At 45.4% G+C, this 20636-nt stretch overlaps 1 protein-coding gene across 1 annotated transcript in view; it reads right to left on the bottom strand.

Moving 5' to 3' along the window:
* Positions 1 to 1539: 1539 nt before the first annotated feature.
* The window catches only part of gpsm1b (G protein signaling modulator 1b), a 31159-nt gene continuing 12062 nt past the window's right edge, over positions 1540 to 20636 (bottom strand). The window contains exons 2-14 of the mRNA XM_066659761.1: positions 17719 to 17940; positions 17119 to 17254; positions 15677 to 15819; positions 13789 to 13912; positions 13158 to 13273; positions 12809 to 12964; positions 12486 to 12594; positions 11970 to 12084; positions 9360 to 9430; positions 8544 to 8708; positions 3291 to 3444; positions 2194 to 2399; positions 1540 to 2101 (exon numbers count right to left, since the gene is read on the bottom strand). Coding sequence (XP_066515858.1) covers positions 1904 to 2101; positions 2194 to 2399; positions 3291 to 3444; positions 8544 to 8708; positions 9360 to 9430; positions 11970 to 12084; positions 12486 to 12594; positions 12809 to 12964; positions 13158 to 13273; positions 13789 to 13912; positions 15677 to 15819; positions 17119 to 17254; positions 17719 to 17940 — 1915 coding nt within the window. The 3' untranslated portion in view covers positions 1540 to 1903. The remainder of the gene's footprint in view (positions 2102 to 2193; positions 2400 to 3290; positions 3445 to 8543; positions 8709 to 9359; positions 9431 to 11969; positions 12085 to 12485; positions 12595 to 12808; positions 12965 to 13157; positions 13274 to 13788; positions 13913 to 15676; positions 15820 to 17118; positions 17255 to 17718; positions 17941 to 20636) is intronic.

Genomic DNA, 20636 nt, shown 5'->3' with positions numbered 1-20636 from the left:
GGGCTGTGACATCACAACCATGGCCCAAAAAAAACAAGCCTGAAGTTTTAAAGGCAAACGAATGGGATTCTTAATGCATGTCACTTGGATTAATTTATTCGTAAATGTGACTTGTCACTATTGGTTTTGTTCAATAAGAAGCTGCAGAAAGTTTGGGAACCAATGGTCTTCCCCCTTTTAACAACAACAGCAACAACAACATAAGCTGGCTAGCAACAGATAAGAGCTAGCATGCTAATCAGCCTGTTGATAACACTTAACTGCTTTAGCGGAGGCTTTTAAAAGCACGGTAACAACATTGGAGCTTTCTCTTCTGGGAGCTTATATAAGATTTTCTTGTCTTTTTCATGCATGCGTGTTTACTTTGTGTGGCCAAGTTTCACGGCTAGTGCACCCACATGGGGCAAACTACGGAGAGTCAGGTACCTTTCACCACTTAACGTGGTCAAGAACGGCCTCCTACTGCAAGAAAAGGAAATATGATTGGAAATATTGTTGGTGTGACGTGTAGGAGGTTGTCTTTATGATTCACGTTGGACCAGTGCCAGGGCCGGTACAAAACAATACGCAAGTGCGTATACGTGGATGTACAGAGAGCCAATCAGAAAGCAGCTAGCAGAATCCTGACAGTGCACTGAAGGTATCAGACTCTTCTGCTTGTGGGCGGAGCTTCTGTGGCTGAGGCTAGTACACAGGTTAAATGTTGGGCCACATATGAGCAAGGTGGGTCAAACTTGAGGCTCTCCTGGATCCCATTAGAGAGAGAGAGATACAGTGCTGCTCACTTTATCCCCCATGAATGCAGCCCACCTGGCTCCAACTTAGAGTCCATGTACCCACCCCCACCCTGTCCAGAGCCAATCTTAAACCCGGCTATTTCATATTCAACCCATGTGGGCTCCACTAAAGTGAGTTTGCCATAATTGTATCGATTACCTTTTCACAGTCTTTGTTAATGTCAGTCTGACCACTGTAAATAATAATAATAATAATAATAATTACATCTTGAAACCGGTCAGAAATGTGACCCTTAAAAGCTAGAAAAAAAAACCCAATGGGACAGCTTCTGTTTTTGCAATGATACCTTCAGGATAAATGACGAAGAATACAATAAACAATGTCTTCTGGTTAAAAACACAAAGGGTTAAAGCAACACTAGGTAGTATTTTGACTGTAGAATTACAGCTTCAAACTCATTGCGATGCTCCGCTGAGCTTTACAGGGAGAACAGAACTTCCTATTGTTGCTACTCTGGACTCAACACTTCAGAAACTGCACTATGTAGTTAACTTTTGGAGGAGGGTAGGAAACCAACCCTCACTGATTTCAGAACAGTGCTTTAAAAGTGAATTACACTCTGTAACCTTGTACCCAGTCTTACTGAGTGTTGCTTTAAAGAAAGGTAGCTGCTAACACTGAAACTGAGCATACCACCACATCGGGAACAGTAACACTGTCTTTCAAAATAAAAGGGTCCACTCACGAAGGGAGGATCCAACATTTAAAAATACAATCGGAGTCCATGGGTGGACGTAAGGCAGTAGAAGCAAAAGGGAACATAGTTAAAGTCCTGTGGCACTTCATAAATCCGTTTGGAGACTTGATGTAGGGTAGAGCTCAGTAGTTTGCCGCTAGCTAGTCCCTACTCTACAATACTAGCCCAAAAGTAGGCTAATGGCGCGTGGAAGGCTGGGTGATGTAGCCGAATATCTGCACTCAATTGTTGCTGGTCAGTTGTGGCTTTAAAAAGTCACATGATGTGCATTTAGCACTAACACTCAATGCTATTAGTTCACCGCTCACTCAATATAATGACCTCGCAGTTGGACAATGCACTTCACGGATTTGCTGAAGTCCAGAGTTTCTCCCGTCCCCCGTCCTCCTCCCGTCTCTTCGCTGTTGTTTAGCTGGAGTCTCCAGCGCTGGGGTCGTCCTCCTCTTGCTGGTCCTGGCCCTGATCCGAGGGAAGCTGGACACGCTGCTCGTCCATGCGTTTGGCCTGGACCCTCTGGATGAGGCTGAAGAAGTCCTCGTCGGGGACGGTGGGGGCTCGTGGACCGCCTTCAGGAGGGGAGCACCGCTGGTCGTCTATTCTGGAGGACTGTGAGAGGGACGGAAAAGTTTAACGTGGTGGAATTACCTACTCATTCACTTGTTAGTACTAACATGATTAATGATCTCTAGTGCCCTCACCTGGCACTTGATGAGCATGTTGAAAAAGTCGTCGCTGGGCTCCTGAGGGTCCGGGTCGGCGCAGAGATGTCCAAGGTTGTTGTGCGTGATGCGGAGACCTGGCAGATTACCCACGTTCACGCGCTGGTCATCCAGCCTGCGGCTCTGAGAGCTCGCTATCAGGTCGAACAGCTCCTCCGTCTGGGGAGAGGTCAGGAGACTGGCGTCTGGACACACACACGGGACAGTTATAGAACTGTATATACACTCACTGTGCATTTAACACTCTGTGTGTGTGTATGTATGTGTGTATATATAGAGCTTAAAGTATCCAGTGCATCTTTATCGACCGATACATGAGTGCGAGACATCCACTTTTCCACTGGTCCCTACTTGGTTCTACTCTACTTTTCTGCTGCTTCACCAGTTAAATCAGGTCCTGGTTCTGGAAGCAGGTTCTTGTTTAGTGGCTGTTCTCTCGTGGTTCAGAGCGAGTCGAGTAGAGACTAAACCGTGGCGTGTAAACCTTGCAGAGCGCTGATTGTCCAGAGAGAGTCATCACTCTACGCCACGCAACGCAGGCGTCCAGCACCAACTCTCCATCTGTAAAATCTCCAGCTGCAGCAGAGATCACGTTTGTTTTTATCCGACTCACGACGGCAGCTTGTAAAATTACACCGTGGTCTTTTGAAGAAGTTCAAACGCTCCTTGGATCGGTGGCTGACGAAAGAATCCAGCGAGAGCTGGACGCTGCAACAAGGAAGGAACAAACTCTACTGATCTGTCTGAACTGATGACGGAGCTGTGTTCAGTCCCAAACAACAACAACACGTCAATACACCACCGCCGTTGTTGTGGATTCATAGCCCACTGTTCCCATTAGAGACAGGGTTTAGAGACAACACTGGATACGCTGTAGTGGAAAACCAACCCATACCAGGGACAATAGCAGAACAGAGTCAAGTAGTGTAGGTACCACAAGGTGGAAAAGCACCAGTAGATGATTTTATACAGAAACTGGTCTTCATCAATCTTTGCATAATGTCATACCCTACCACATACATCAGCTGTTCCTGACTGAGTATATATTGACAGTTCAAGACCTGAGTGTGACTGACCGAGCATTTCATTGAGGGTGGAGTCATTGGAGGCCACACCCTCCTGGTCGTTGGCCTCGTCGAGGTGGCAGCGCTGGTCGTCCATGCGGCTGCTCTGGAACTTACTAAGCAGGTCAAAGAAGCAGTCTTCATCTGAGGGGTCCCGACCCAATTTCTGTAAATGACAGAGAGAAGAACAACTGTTTAATGTTAAAGGTTTACATCATGAAACAGCAGCTGCTGTAATTGACTGATTTACTGGGGGTCCACGAGTGAACACAGTCCAGTGGCTGTAATGAAAACTAACCCCACAGAAAGCACCTGCTTTCAGCACCTGTTCCTTTAAATGATAATGAGCCGCTCGCTGTTCACCCCGACCCCGAGCGCACAGCAGTGAGGAGTGAGGAGCAGAAGCTCTGGTTGTTAGCCGTTTTCGCTCTGTTCCCTTTCTTCTCCGTTTTTACTCAGTGCTCTTATTTCTCCGCGCTCGTTGTGTCTGTTTTGCTGTGTTTAACCTCGTCTTTGCGCTCTCACAAACACGGGTCCAGCGCTGTGATTGGACAGACTCAGACAAGGGGGCGGGGCCATTCTAAAGTCACTGCACCTGACATCAGAAGCAGAGTAGTATCATATATCCTGTGTTATCCCATGTCCCACGACTTGTGCAGGACACAGAAAAGGGACTGGGGGTCTTGTTTCACGGTGTGTAGGTTGGTGGACTCACTTACAATCGTGAAGTCGCCTTTGAAGGAGAGTCTATAACTTTCAGAGTCCTGTGTTTTAAGGGTTAAACCTCATTAGGTTGTTTCCATTCCTATACGACCCTGTGTGTGATCTTGTCCTAGAACTGTTAATTGCAGGTGCAAAAATAACTGCTTCCGAAATCTCCCAAGACCTCAGTGTCCATCTAGGCATCACTTAATATGAGCTGTGGAGCAGTGGAACGGAGTTCTCTGGAGGGACAGAGCACCGTTCCTTACCTTTGGGAGAAACTGGAGGACCAGAACTCATCGTCCAACATCGGTACCTGACCTCAGTGACTTCCAACACTCACAGCAATCTTCCAGTGTTTACTCTAAAGCCTCCCCCAAGAAAAACAGACCCAGTTATCACGACAACGGCGTCTGGGATGAACATATAGAGGTGTGTGTGTGAGAGAGAGAGATGTGATGGAGCTCACACCTCTCTCAACCTTTTCACTCTGAAAGAGCTGGAGGACAGAAACACAAGATCAAAGCCTCATCAAAGAGACCAACACAATCAATAAACACTGCAGCTGTGGAATTATCCCGAGGACGAGCTGATCCCGGGGGGAGCTGATGGAGCCCGGCACAGCGCCACCACCGCAACACCTCCGTCCACATTCAGACCCCGGGCTTTTTACTAAAGTGAATTAGCCACTGTCTCGTGTTTTAGCCGGACTCTGTTCAGTAATAAATGACTATTCTTTATTTATTTTTATTCATTTATTTCTTATAATTTTTGTTTTTTGACACTACTTTTTACACACACACACACACACACACTTAATAAAAGATTATATATTAATAAACTGACTGATTCCATGGTATTATTATTAAACAATTTAAAAACTGACTGCTTAATTGTTTGATAATTTTATAAGCAACAAACCTACGTATTTTCCGTATTTTTGAAATCTCTGTCTGTGTTAATTTTTCGGACGGTTTAATGAGCTTTTGTTAAGTGTTAAATTCATAGCTGAAGCTAAACGCTGTCATTTCCGTTCGCAGTGAGACCTATTCCGTCTAAAGAACCAGGTCAGATTTCAGCAGCACTCTGGGGTTGGTTCCGATGCAGTGTTGCTTTAACAGAGTTTTCAGATCGTTTGATCGTTGCTGCACTTCTCGCGGGGTCAGCGCTGTGTGAGGAACGGACCAGTGGAAATGCTCCAAAGCTGCTGTGGAAAGTCATTTCCAAGTGACTCCCACTGGATGTTAATCCATTTTGTTTCCTGAGAAACGACTGGTTTGGAGACGAGGTTTTTATCTGAGAGGGAGCACCTTAATGTAATGAGACTGTACTCTGTTTCTCTTTATGAATGCACGCTGTAAAAAAGGCAGCTGGTGTTTTCTAATGGTGACAGAACTAAAGAAGGATGAAGTTTTCAGACAACAGTGACGGCTACATTTAATATTACACATTTATTTATATTTATCTACTATTTATTAATCAGTTTATGAATAAAAATAACAAGCCTGGAGTGTAAGAGATTCAAATATAAAATGAACACAAACAACCCGCAGCAGAATGAAAAAGAATAAATAGTACTACTGTCAACAACAACAACAACAATAATAATAAACAGCCAATAATATTACTGACCAGAACCACGTCTCCTCCTGTCCTTCACGCTTCTGTCTCTGCTTCCTCTGTCAATCTGACTCTCTCTATATACCCCTCTCTCTCCCTCTCTCCCTCTCTCTCTCTCTCTCTCTCTCTCTCTCTCTCTCTCTCCCCACCTCCTGCTGGCCATCTTTGTGTCAGTGTGGGAAAACAACTCATTACGGAAAGGGGGGTCTCTGATCAAGGTCACATTGTGATGGAGAGTTGGGGGAGGGAGAGGGGGGAGGTGAGGATGCCATCACTAATCACTGTCCGCCACAATTCAGCTCCACGACAATCCACACCGTCTGCGCAGACGCAGCCGGCCTGCGTCTGAACACCAGCACAATTCACTGAGCCAAAAACACCAGCTACAAACATTCAGACTCATCTCTGAGTGACCACTACTCACCACAGCATCCAGATCCAGTCTAGGTCTCTCACTCTCTTCTCCCTCGCTCCAATCTCTCTCTCTCTTCCCCTCTACTGACGCTCTCTTTATCTCTATCCCACACACACACACACACACCTCCTGTACTCTGCTTTCAAACTGTCAATGCATTTGGTTTAATTATTCCATTATGTGATATGGGTGTGTGTGAGAGAGAAGGGGTGGAGCCTGTCAGGATGACATCATAGTTGCTATAGCAACCTCAACTCTGTTCTTACGGTTGTTTGGTCTGTGCATTTACCAATGGACAGTGTGTCTCACCTGCCCTGAGGACACGTGTGTGTGTGTGTGTGTGTATGAGAGAGAGAGAGGGGGCGGGATGGCTGGGATCAAAGGTTACAAATTAAAAGTCCTTCTTCTGCTCTCTTCTTCATCTTGGTTCTGTTTTAAAAATACCTTCCTCTAAAGACAACATCTCCACACCTTCATCTGTGGAACCAGGCCACGGCGCCTCGGGGAGATTCAGGTGAAAACCGCAGGAAAAAATGAGCTGGTATTTTTACACACACTCATTATTATAAAAGTGTTCAGAACACCGTGAGCAGGACGAGCGAAGGACTCTTCCACAATCTCAGAGCCGGGATCACAGAATTACTGAGAACTATTGCTCTAAGAAACAAGGATGCAGTCTCTTTGATGTGAATTGCACCCTCTAGTGGCGTTGCGCTGGTATGAGCGGATCAGACACAGCAATGTTACTGGAGTTTATACATATCTCAGTGTCACTACGGGGCAGAGTCCAAGCCGACAGCGTCCTGTGTCACTGATGAAGGACTAGAGGACGAGCGACACACACTGTGCAGCGAAAGATAAGCTACTGTCTCTGACTTTACATCTACAAGGTGGACCAACGAGGGAGGAGTGTCTCACAGAGTGGACAGAGAGTGGACACAGGGTTTAAAGCTCCAGCAGCACTGCTGTGTCTGATCCACTCGTACAAGTGCAAAACTGTGGTAAAAATGTTGAAGGCAGTAAAGAAAGCTTAGCCCAAAGTGGGATATCACTTCACTTCTTGATCTTGTGATCCTTTCAGCTCCATTAGTCTTCGTCTAGTCTCTCTCTCCATCTCTCTCTCTCTCTCTCTCTCTCTCTCTCTCTCTCTCTCAATATCGATCACCCTCTCCAGCCACATGATCAGAGCTCACACTCAGGTAATGCCTTCCGTGAAGCACATTTATACTCTGAAGAAAGCCTTAAGATTGAATTAAAGGTGTGTGAGACAATGCCCTGCAGTGTGTATAACCCCCCATCAGCAGAAAGAGGGGCTTATAATGCACTACATTTTAAACCTGTTACACTCTTCTGCAGCCTGTGTGTCTGTGTGAAAGAGACAGGGCTGATAATGGTGTCTCCTAAACAATGGGGAGTAATGGAGTCCATACATTTTAAGCATGTGTCTCATACTCAGTCACACCACCCAACAAAGTGTGTTTGGACTGTGGGAGGAAACCCACACAGACGAAGGGAGAACGTACAGCACTCCGCACAGACAGTGACCCGAGGCTGGAATCCCATTTGTAAGTTTCATTTGTGTCAAATAATCTGTGGAAAAAGCTCCTACACTTGACACACACACACACAGACCTGGCAAATGTTTTGCATTTCACAGAGGACAGAATGAACTTGAAGTCAGAGCAGATTAATCTGACAGGACCTGGAGCACCGCGTTAGCGAAGGACGACGGTCCTAAAAGGACGAAGACTGCCAAACAAGCTGCAGCATGGCTCTGAAGTCCCAGGGCTAAGCATGTACAGCGAGAACATTAGTGGCCCTAAAACAGAGCCCCGAGGAACCACAAATGGATTATTCCAATGCAGTCTGAAATGTCCAGTTTGTAAGATACTGTGATGTAATTCATACTAAACCTGGGCATAAACAGTCTCCCCAGTTAATCCTCTCTGAAGTTAAAGTGCTCAAACCTGATGGGCTAAGAACTGGGGGCTCCAGAGTGGTCAGGAAATCACTGCTTTAACTTCCAGTAATGCCTCAGCCAGCCAAGGCCTACAGCCCAGAACAGCACACAACAGGCCGCTCATCACATCTCCCCTCACCACAGCACAGTGCTAGGCATCTTTCAGCTGATGTGACAGATCTGGGCAGTTGGCGTTCTCCTTTGGCACATTGAGCCGTGCAGGTGTGTTAGTTTGGGGGAAAATGTGATGGTTGACATCAAATGTTTTGAAGGAAGCACCAGCTCTCCTTCACCCTCCAGGGGTTGGAAACATTGGGGTGTGAATTATTGGAGCATAGTAATAATTAACAAAGTTTCAGCCAAAACCTGGGTCTAAAAAGAGTGACATGAATACGTCCTCTACCTATATGTAGAATTAAAAACAAAAAAACAATCCTAAATGCATTATAGATTCTTTACATTTTGGAGCTCTACACAAATCCATCAAAATGTTGAATTAATGAAGTTATTATATTTTGTTGACATTTTAAGGAAAAAAAACATACGCCATTTTAAGTCTGGTTCTTACCGGGTTTGGCACCTGTACAGTGATGTCATCGGTGTCCACAGGTGAGTCCAGCCACTGCCTGTCGTCTGAGCACTGACTGTCTGAGTAGCCTTTCCTCTGACTCGACTGGGACAGCTGACTTTTAGACCTCCTGGACATGCTGTCCATTTCCTGTCCATCTCCATTCTGCAAAATGACAACCACAGCTTATTTACATATTGTTTTTAATGCAGCTTTTCCACTGCATGGTCCCTATTCGACTCGGCTCTACTCGTCTTATCTGCTCTTCCACCAGGTGAATCAGGTCCCTATACAGTGGCGTGTAAACCTTGCAGATCGCTGATTGTCCAGAGAGAGTCGTCACTCTATGCCACGCAACGCAGACGACCAGCACCAACTCTCCATCTGTAAAATCTCCAGCTGCAGCAGATATTACGTTTGTTTTTATCCGACTCATGAAGGCAGCTCGTAAAATTAGGCCGTGGTCTTTTGAAGAGGTTCAAACGCTCCTTGGATCGGTGGCCGACGAAAGAATCCAGCGAGAGCTGGACGTTAGCTGTGATGGTGGAAAAGAAACCAGGGACCAAATGGAGAGTAGAGTCCTGTAGAGTAGGTACCATGCAGTGAAATATTGCCATTACATGGATTAAGTCTAGTCTTGGACTAAGTGCCGATGCCAGAGTTGATTCACTAATGGGAATCTTGTGAATTCCAGGCTTTGAGAAACTGGCCCTTTTTGTTTTCTCCCTCTGTTTGAGTTTAAAACATGTATGTAAATGAGCTTTGTTCTTATTGGCTGCCCTGTGATGTGCTAAGATACCACATGAGAGACTTTACCTTCTCAGAGCTGTACTTCCAGAGGTCAACACTGTCCATGCTGTTCCTCTTGGTGAACTTTGGCCTGGCCCCTGGGGGACAGAAGAAAAACATGGTCAGTGTTTCATTTTCAGTGAATCTTGAATTCATTCCTGAACAAAGAGCATCAGAACACAATCTTTCTGATCACTAAAGGAGGCGTGAAATGATTCAGACGCTCTGTGGCCAGACGTGTCCGATATAGAAACACAATGAATTTAAACCTTTAGGATTGGACTCTGTGATCCTCTGAGGCTCAGAGGTGAGATAAAGGTCCAATTGGAGGTTCAGACTTGAGATTCATTCATTGTCTGTAACCCTTATCCAGTCCAGGGTCGCGGTGGGGCCGGAGCCTACCTGGAATCACTGGGCGCAAGGCGGGAACACACCCTAGAGGGGACGCAAACACAGGGAGAACACCCCACACTCCTCACAGACAGTTACCCAGAGAAAACCCATGCGGACACGGGGAGAACACACCACACTCCTCACAGACAGTCACCCGGAGGAAACCCACGCAGACACAGGGAGAACACACCACACTCCTCACAGAAAGTCACCCGGAGCTGACCAGCCAATATACCTCTAACAGTTAGTAGATGTTCTTTCGTGACGAGTGAATCCAGGTGTTTTATGGTGCACCCACAACCATGTGTAAGCTAGAGGGGTTTAAAGTGGACCCCATCCCAGTACAGAGTCTGTGAGGTGGTGGAGGTCCATCCAGTACCTTTTGGGACATGTTGGGTTAGAACTTTTGATGCCGATCTACAGGATAAACACCATCAAATCCTCACAGCAATGTTCTAACATTCCAATTCTTCTGAAAGAAGACGCCAGGAAGTCAGGAGCCCGGTTTCCTCACACGCCCTCTGTGTTTGAAATAAACTCTCTCTCGCCCTTCCTCACTCTTTCCCTGCTCCTCTGACCTCAGCTGGACCACCTCCAGCACAACTGCCCTTTTCCTCCCCTCCTCCAGCAAGTGCCACTCAGCCCGGATTGGACTCAGATGAACCAGGACGGTCGTGTAGAGCTGGGAGGAGGGTCAGATTAACACTGAGGGGCTCTATACCCCTTTAAACAACACTGGGCACTGGGCATGGTGACCTCAGGCCTTTGAGCAGCTGCTCCACAGCGTCCCATTAAGTTTCATGCTCTTTTTTCTTAAATATAGGACTATACAAACTGTGGTTCCACAATGGTATTCCCAGATTTTCCACTAGATTCCCATCAACACAATTCCATTTAAAGCTGGTAACATACTGACGTCTGGTTCCATTCACCCCCACAGTAAAGAAAGTGCAGCATTTCATATTGCATTGTTTACATCTCAACCATTGTGATTCTTTTCAGGTGCGACCACTAGGGGTTGCCAGACGCCCTTCAGGACACCACCCACCTAGAGGAAACCCACACAGACACAGGGAGAACACACCACATTCCTCACAAATGCTGAGCCAATGCCTGCAGCTCCACTCTGCCTTACACCTAAATCAAGCTCACAATTATATCCTGCACACATCCACCACACGAGGCACTGTTGCATCCGAGCATCAACGTGAGAAGAGTTGTCACCTATTAACACCCACATATACACAGTCATTAACGTAATTAGCCATAATGAGTGTTTGAATTTACCTTCTTTAAAGGCCTGTGGACCACTCGAGCGAGACACACACACACGGACGTCCCTGGTGTATTGATAATTGCTGCGATGTTAAGTGTGTCCTCTTTTGTTTAATTAGAACGGAGCTGCTACAGCTCTACCAACCAGAGCACAATTCATCACTGATGACCACTGTTTCTGTTACAGCACAAGCTGGGGTGTGAAAGTGTGTGTGTGTGAGTTTAATTGTGGGATGAGAGTGGGAGTGTTGTGAAAAAGGGTGGTGCGTCAAAAATGGACAAGAGTTGTCCGTTAAACCAGACTTAGAACTGCACAATGTTAACAAAAATAACAACAACAATAGCTCAGTATAATACAGCCTCCCTGTCCACACTGTCGGGACAAAACCTTGTATCTCCATTTTTGTTCTCGAGTGTGTAAACAGCAGTTAACATCGTGTTAAAGGAACAGTAGGTAAGTCTTTTTGCTTCTGGTGCTCCCCCTAGTGCATCTCATATTTACAGCACTATACTGAAATCAATGAGGATGGCATAACGACGGGAGGGTTTCCTACCCTCCTCCAAAAGTTACATAGTGCAGTTTCTGCAGTGCTGAGCCCGGAGTAGCAATGACAGAGGCGCTGATGTCCCTATTACAGCTCAGTGGAGCATCACAAATATTTAGAAGCTGTGGTTTTTATTGCAGAAATATTACATAGTGTTCCTTTAAAGCTTCTCAATAAACAGACTGACTGATGCAGTTGAGAATGGCTTAGAAAACAACATAAACAGGAGTTAATATCTGAGTATCTCCCTCGTCCTTACCCCAGCACTGATGATGTATTTTAACCGTGCCCATGGACCAATAGAGCATTAAAATGTACGCTTCCGCACCCCCCAGAGACAGTCCCAGGGCTGTGATTGGTCACAAACTAAACTCGGCTGTTGGCTCCAGGCTCGTTTTTACATTGTCTGTTCCCCTTCTCTTACCCTGCATCTCAAACTCTGAGCCGCACGGAGACAGATCGCCTTCCTTCACTCCCAGGGCCTCCATCAGCTGCTCCACATTCATCCTCGCCGTCAGCTCTCCGTTCCTATCACCTATCTGAGAGAGAGAGAGAGAGAGAGAGAGAGAGAGAGAAAGAGAGAGAGAGAGAGAGAGAGAGAGAGAGAGAGAGAGAGGAGAAAGTGTCAAAAAAAGTAGAGAAAGACAAGGGAAAGGGAAAGGGAGCAAGACAAAGATGGAAGCATAACAAAGAGAAGAAATTGAGTGAATAAAAGTGTAGAAAGAGAGTGAGAGGATGAGAGCATAAGAGAATAAATAATAACTGAACCAAAACATTAAGGCCACTTGTGCTGTGTGTGGGAAATGTCATTGGCTGGTTTTAATGTGTTGGTTCATCTGTGTATCTCACATTCCTCTCATTTACCTTGAGTCCCGAGTACTGTTTCTAATTCAGTGTAATATTCACAGCACAAAGAGTAGCTGATAAAGTCCAGTCTGACCTCTCTGGAGATGTCCAGGTGTTTCCGGGCGTAGTGCAGCGCCTGCCGGTGGTTTCCCAGAGAAACGTATGCATTCCCCAAACTCCAGCACGCCCGGCCCTCTCCGACCCTGTGGTGACACCACACACACAACTCAGAACCAGACCCCGACTCCAGCAGAGCCCCCCGTTTAAAACACTCAGTGCAGAACACGGCCTGGCCACTAGAGGTCAGTGATTGTTTATGTGAAAGAGGGTCTTTTTTTCACATAAACACTGCTCCTCTGTGTGTGTGTGTGTGTGTGTGTGTGTGTGTGTGTGTGTGTGTGTGTGTGTGTGACTGACCTGTCGTTCAGCTCCTGGGCGATGAGCAGGTGTTTAAGGTGGTAGTCGATGGCCCTGTCGTACTGCTGCAGGAGTGTGTGTGTGTTTCCCAGACTGTAACAGGCCTGAGCCTCCATTACCTGGTCCTTTAGCTGCCGAGACAACTGCAGAGTCTTCCTGAAGGACACACACACACACACAGAGAGAGAGAGAGAGAGAGAGAGAGAGAGAGAGAGAGAGAGAGAGAGAGAGAGAGAGAGAGGAATGTCAGATAAAGTGTCATATGCAAGTATTGCCCTCTGTACACAGTGCTGCTGTGTTAGTGTTATTCCGCGGTTGTCCTCTGGGGGTCAGTACACTCTTAAATTACCTGTAATACTCTGTGGCGGAGGTGAACTGTCCGAGGAAAATCAGAGCATTTCCCAGGTTGCTGTAGGCTCTCCTCTCCGCCGCCTTGTCTCCAAACTCCTTAGCGATGGAAAGTCTCTGAAGAGTCAAAAATAAGCAGTTCAAGCACTTTCATCAGTTCTCAACTACAGGGTTTATCAGAGTTATGGGTGTTTAAGTAAATAATCTCATAAATAAGAATGGGAGTCATAGGAACCAGAGCTTTGCCAAACCGTTCCAGACCATTTCTGCTGGATTGATGTGTTCATATTTTTTTAAAACATGATAAAACACAATTCTGTGCCAACAGCAACAATGTTTCTGATGCAAAATAAAAATGATCACCATTTTATTTTAATTTTAAATGTGTCTAATTATCCTTTAAATATTTAATGTCGTTGCTATCCAATTAAAAACATGCATCTTCATTTTTGTCGATTTTTAGTTTACATTTGAATAATAATAACTCATTATTTTTTGATGTTTAATTAGACAGCGACGATATACATCTTTCTCACAGAAGTGTGATCAACTTTGTTGAGAAAAGTGGGTTTTAATGGTCATGGGTCAGTGGTGCCATGGCAACCGCATCAGCAACACTCTCTCACTCGTACCTCCCGGTGGAACTTGATGGCCTCCACAAAGTTGCCCAGCAGGTAGTGGGTGTTGCCGAGGTTGCCGAAGGCCCGCCCCTGCGCTGCTCGATCTCCCAGCTCCTTCACCAGAGAGAGGTTCATCCTGAAACAAAGGCAGACAATGTCACCGGTGCGAAGGATGATAGCACCCCCTTGTGGAGCCGGGGCGTCAATTCCTTCCTTTTGGGGCTGAGTGAGGGAGAGAGTACAAGGCAGTTCCATGAGGTGAGTCTAAAAAAGCAGAGGAGAACTATGAAAAGATCACTGCTCTTCCCAGTAAACAATTAGCTCTAATCAACGTTCTCTTAAGGTTGAAAATGAAAGTTGAAAACACGTCCAAACACAGACATTGAAAAGACGACTATTAGACGTATTCTGGACGTCCATTGACGTTATTAATTGGTCCCGAAATAAATTACTTGAATAAAACGCGTTTTGGACGTCCACTGACGTTATCGATTGGTCACCACTTAACTAACTTATTAAGATGGATTTTGGACGTCCATTGACGTTTAAAATATGTCATTGACGGACAGACTACTTTTAGACCTATTTTGAACGTCCAGGGACGTTCCTTGTTTACTGGGTTAGGTTGAAACGTGCTGGCAGTAATTTAGAGGTTGAATAAATATCAAACACATCAGAGACATTAAACTGAACTGTTTGTTTGTTTGTTTGTTTTTCTCCTGAGTGGTTGCAGCTATATAACCTGCACTCTACTCTCACTGCACATATCCTTTAATGATGTACCACATCCTTACTGCACTTTCCCCTTAAGTATTTAATGTTATTTTAATTCCGTGTTTGTTTTTAATGTAAACTCAATATTTATTACTTAAAAGATTTGTAGCTATTTGCGAAGTCCTTTCTCGGTTGTTTTATAAATAAACGTATAAACGATTATAAATGTGTAATATGTTGTTTTTCTTTGTTTGAATCATTTTTAATCGTGTTTATTTATTTATATTTGTTCTAATCACATTTTAAAGCTTTTATCTCTCTTCTTTCACATCTGCTATGGTTTGGGTTTTTTTCTCTCCTTTGTAAAGCACAATGAAAGGCCACAGTGTGTGAAAGCTGCAGCATAAATAAACACGCCTTGTCTTGTCAGATGCTAATTTTCATGATATCATCAACAAACACTGCTATGGAAAACGTGTTCAGGAAAAAGTGCAGCTTATATGTTCATGTTATGATTCACTCAATGATTCAAACAGAGCACATTTCATAAACTGCATATAGATATAATACTGTGTTGTTTATGATGTACGGTGCTTTCTGTGGGACGTGACCTTTTCGTGTTTGTCCGTTAGCCCCTATTCCCAGACCCACACTGCTTTCACATCAAACTCTGCCTCAGTGGAAAATCACTCTCCACAAAACACTGTTTACAGAGATTTGTCCCCCTCCTGGCTCCTCTGGTTCGGCTGGTAATCAGGTGTGTGAATGTAAATAATGTGTACAGCTACCTGTGAGGGACTCTAGTTGGTCTAATGGGTCCTGACCTAATGAGGCTACAGAATGCAAACACTACGCTGTGTTCGCCGCCGTTAACATCTGCGCAGTGATTAAACTAGAAATAAACGCTGGGACAGTTGTTGTGCAGAGTCTGAACCTAATCACTTCATCCAGGTCAGCGTCACTGTGTGTGTGGAGACTAAGGCTGGAACGAACCCTGGACAGGCCACGGTACACTCAGCCATTCAAGCCTGTGGACAGTTTCACACACCTGTGGGTCGCACGGTCGCACGCTGACATGATGAACAGAGCTGCGGATGATTTTAAATCATCTACAATTAAAATAATAATAATAATAAGTTTTGAGTCAGTGTCTGTGCTGTGAGGTGATGGAGGGCTGGTCACTCACTCGTAGAAAGCCGTGGCTCTCTGCAAAGTGTCTCTGACGTCCGCCGGCAGGTCTCCGGGATCCTGACTACAGCCCCACAGCTGCTGCTTTCCTTTGGCATGAAACACGTTTCCAATATTATACAGAGCCCTTGCCTCTCCCACCTGAGAGAGAGAGAGAGAGAGAGAGAGAGAGAAAACAAATAGGACAGGTTGGGGCTAATGTTTACAGAGAGAAGTGTGCGAAACAATTTAACATCCTCCACTGCATCACCATGGCAACCTTCTACAGCCTCATCCAGACTCCCTTAAAAATGATGGTTCCACAAGGGTTCTTTAGTAAAGGAAATGGTTCTATAGAGTACCATGAACATTTAAAGAACCTTTAGTGTGATTAAAGGGCTTTTGCATCAAGAAGGGGTTCTTCAGATTGATTGAGAATGTGCTATAGATGGTTCTATATAGAACATTTTAGAAAAGGGTTCTGGCACCAAGAAGGGTTCCTGTACTTGTTACAATAAAGGAACCATTTTTTTTAATTTGGTGCCATATAGTGCCTTTTCTAAAAGAACCATCTATGGCACGTTCTCCATCGAGCTGAAGAACCCTTAAACCATTGGAAGAACCATCATTCTTAAGTGTGAAGGACAGATTTCCTTCAACCTGAAGCTGTCCCGGTGGGCACCGCTGGTCTGTCCACCACCACAGACCCAGCTCCCTGGTCTCTGAGGAACTCCAAAACTTGGGAGCTGAGGACTCCCCTGGAGAGGGACAGCTTTCAATTCCAAGCCTTAGTTCATAGGTTTTCTTCTGTGGTGCTTCATAGCTGCCCTCAAGTGCCTCTGTGAACATCTCGTGTGATGTGGAGGATCACAGATCATAGCCTTTAGTGAGGGGACAGTCCTCTTGACTTGGCCCATACTGCAGAGCAAACTCAGCCCCTATCCCACCTCTGATATCCAGGGTGTGAGGACTGTCCCTTCACTTAAGGACATGGTCATCTTGTTTCTCCAGGTTCTCCTCTGCAAAGGTACAGTTCCCTAAAGGTTCATTACATTCTCTTCTCCAGAAGGAGAGGGGTGGGGGGGGTGTCTGTAATCTTTCATTATACAACTGTGGAGAATAAAAGAACACAAAAGTCCTGGAGAGGAAACGGGGAGAATGAAATCAACACCCTTGAGGGTCCCACCAAAGACACCACAGTTTTTCTGACGGTGTAGTTTGAGACAGAGGGCTGGATCTGTTATTGCACAAGTGTTCGGTTCCTGTCCATTTAAGAAATATACCTTTCCAGTTTAGCCACCTGCCGACGGGCTGACATTCCAGTATCGATCACCGGATAAAACCCAGTGGCAAAGGAAAGCCCCCTGCCGTCCTCAGCACTGCATCCTCACACAAACCCACCTTGGACTGTAAGAAAGTCCTGTTAAAAAAGATATCAGGCCGAACCTGAGGTCTTCCTACCTTGTCTCCTTGCTCCTGGGAGATGTCCAGGTGTCTTTGGCAGCACACGGCCGCTTCGTCGTAGCGTCCAAGGACTTTCAGAGTGTTTCCCAGGTTCCCGCTCGCCTTTCCCTCCCCTATTCTGTCTCCTATCGTCCTGCAGGGACACAAAGCGGTTAGATCCGTCTGCTTCTCAAAGCGTACCTCAAGTGCCCTACTGTGGTTTAATGATGAAAGGCTGAAGGTCAATCTACGTCCCTTAGTCTATGGCAGATGTTTTGAAATGCCACATCTGCATCTATAAGTCAAAGTGTATATGTTTGATTATGATTTTAATGTATTAAAACTGTGTTATTGTGTGCTTATAGCCTTGTTCTTGCTCTTATGGCTTGCTGCTATACGAATCAAAAATATTGCAAAACAGTTTTGACTGGGTTTTAAATAAGATCAATTAACTATGGCATTGGGTACAATATAAACAGATAAACAGAGGCTAATCCATGTTTTCGTTGGTGACCAGGGCTCAGCCCTTGTTCACCTAGAGGTCATTAATTCATCCTTAATTCAGTATTAACCTATAACAGATGCACAGTTTCCTCCCCATATCTCCTCTCTCATTACCTGGCCAGTGTGAGATCATGGCGGTGGTACTCCAGAGCCTTGCCGTACTCTTTGAGGTAGAAGTAAGCATTGCCCAGTTGGCTGTAAATGGCACTGAGGGTCTTCAGGTCCTCGGTTCCCACCTGAACAGCAGCCTCGAAGAACGCTGTTCCACCTTTAAAGTCCCCTGCTTTGCACAGCCGCTCTCCTTCTAAAGCCAGTTCCAGGCAGGACGCCTCCATCCTGACGACAGACAGACGGAGAGTCTTTAGGTTTTAAAATGCATGGATAGTTCAGACTCAGTCACAGTACAGCTGATGTATTTTCTACATTCCCACTGAGACAACACTATCATTTTCTTCTTTAGGACAAAGACCAAAGCTCAGTTCTCAACCACATTTCGCATTTCTAGCTCCTCTCTGGCAGAACAACAGCCTTTCTGCTCTATATTTTCCCTGCGTTCTCGCCAATTTGTGAAGAACTCTGGGAACTAGGGGACTTCCACGTCCACGAAAGGAACGCATTTCACACAGAACTGGTGGAAATGTCTCCAAATATGTTTAGCAAAGCAGTAACTAACCACACTCAATTCTGCTTTTAAAGAGAGGGGAAGAGGCACTTTCCTCTTTAAGTATCGCTGACCTAGTGAAGACTAGATTTGATCAGCACTTTGCTGGAAACCCCTCATTTCTTCTCTCCTGTAAACGCTTGATCTTGGACAGAGTTGTGGTGGGTCCAGAGCTTACACAGAGTCGCTGAGTTGCAGGCAGGAGCCTAAACTGGACTGGGAGGCATTTGGTGCAATGCCAGTTTCCCCACAACTTCTCCAAAAATTCATAACATCTGAACATTATGATCAGTAGTTATTTGACAATTACATTATTTTACTAAGCAAACTCCCATCCACTGGTGGCACTGTTTCACTGAATCATATCAAACACTTTTTTGGTAAAAATCTGAAGAAGAGCTACAGAAACAATGCTGTAAACTGTTTAACCTCATACCGGAGAGCCCCTGACATTTAGGGTTGGAGGCAGGTATAAAGCGGACTTCCCACATATAGCTCCTCAGTGGACACTGTGACCTCACTATGGTGTGTTACTGCCAATAATTCTAGGGTAGACACCAGACACATATGTTTGATTATGATTTTAATGTATTAACACTGTTTTATTGTGTGCTTAAAGCCTTGATCTTACTCTTATGGCGCTATAACAATGTAATTACAAATTAATAACTGCAATACAAATACAGAAGTATTGAGAAACAGTTTTGACAGGACCATAAACACTGGGTTTTATATAAGATCAATTAACTATGGTTTGTGTACAATATAAACAGATTCATAGAGTCTAATCCATGTTTCCGCTGGTGACCAGGGCTCTGTTTGTCCAGCTCTTGTTCACCTAGAGGTCATTAATTCATCCTTAATTCAGTATTAACCTATAATAGATGCACAGTTTCCTCCCCACATCTCCTCCGTCATGGCGGTGGTACTCCAGAGCCTTGCCGTACCACAAACCTGACCAGAATGAAGCGCTTACCGAATATAAATGAATGAATATAGACACAGTGATACACAGGCACTTTTTCTTCCAAGTTTACAACAGAAATGACCTGGATGTTCAGATGTTTTCACGAGCACAATCTTACTCCATCCTAAATTTCCTTAACCACTGAACCATCACCTTCAAATGGAACCAGAGCTTCAGTGTATCAGAGCCTAACCACTACCTTAAGGTTTCAAACCGTCAGTACCATGAGGTCCTGCTGCACTGCCCCACTTCCTGCAGCTCAAGTGTAGCTTTGACTGATTAGTCGCTTTAATCTGGACAGAGTCATCTGCCCGTGTCCCAGGTGTACCTGTGCTTCTGCTTCGCACGACTCTTTTCCACATAAAGCCCCAGCTCCACCCGCAGGGGCTTTAAGGTGGACTGGGGCCTGGGGCCGTGATGGAGCAGACGACACACTGCGATCTGAGCCTCGCTCAGGGGACAGGCTTCTGTGGACATGGTCCGGTCCAAGAGCTTATGATCACAAACAGAAACGTGACCCTCACTTGGCAGCAGAAAACAGGGGGTCTTCTAGAGAGGATGAGCTGGACTTGAGGAAAGCATTCAGGAGCAAGGTGTCTTCAAATTCTTCAAACAATTCAGTGTCTTACTCAGGATGCTGGACAAGCAGGACATCATCTGATTTTATAACATATTTGACTTGATCAAGATCCTGAGGTGCAGTGAAAACAACTCGAACAAGACGTTCTTCTTTATGTAAGAAGCAGAGTGAAGTGTGAGATCTTACGCAATTTCGGAGAAAGAGAAAGTCCTGGAATCCAAACACCCACTGGACGGTCCACAAAAAACAAGGTCGCTACAGTCACAAATCCATTCTGCTTCTTCACCCCTCCACCCACTGGTTCTGCCAGCAGTAACTCGGAGAGAAATCCAACAAATCATAAGCAGAACTGGTAGGACCCTTCTTATAGGCGTCAGAGCTCCTGAGGTCCAGCGGCAAGAGAATGTCCTGGAGGCAGGATCCACGGCAAATGATGCCAGACTGATAGCAGCGTTTCTCAACAGAGTAGATGCATCGATAGCCACAAGCCGCCCTAATCCTTCCTGAGCTTCGGACACTGGGCTAATCCAGCACCTGCTGATCCTGAAAGATATTCAATTAGAACTGGATCCTGGAAGAAGGGCACCACCCACAGGGAACACCTCAGAGGTTCATTCGTAATGCATGAGCCAGCAAACATGGTGTAAACGCACACTGGGACCTGAAGCAGGACTAAGACTGATCACAAATGATGCTCAAGGTGCGGACCCCACTGTGTGAACACAACCTTTACAGAGTTCATTCATACATTCATTCATACATTCATCTTTTGTGATCGTTTCATACTGATCAGAGTGAGAGTGGGTCCTACTCACTGAACAGTT

Source organism: Hoplias malabaricus, chromosome 2 (assembly GCF_029633855.1).
Source record: "Hoplias malabaricus isolate fHopMal1 chromosome 2, fHopMal1.hap1, whole genome shotgun sequence".
Lineage (NCBI taxonomy): Eukaryota > Metazoa > Chordata > Actinopteri > Characiformes > Erythrinidae > Hoplias > Hoplias malabaricus.
Note: the sequence above shows the minus strand (reverse complement) of the source record. Positions and strands in the feature narration are given on the sequence as shown.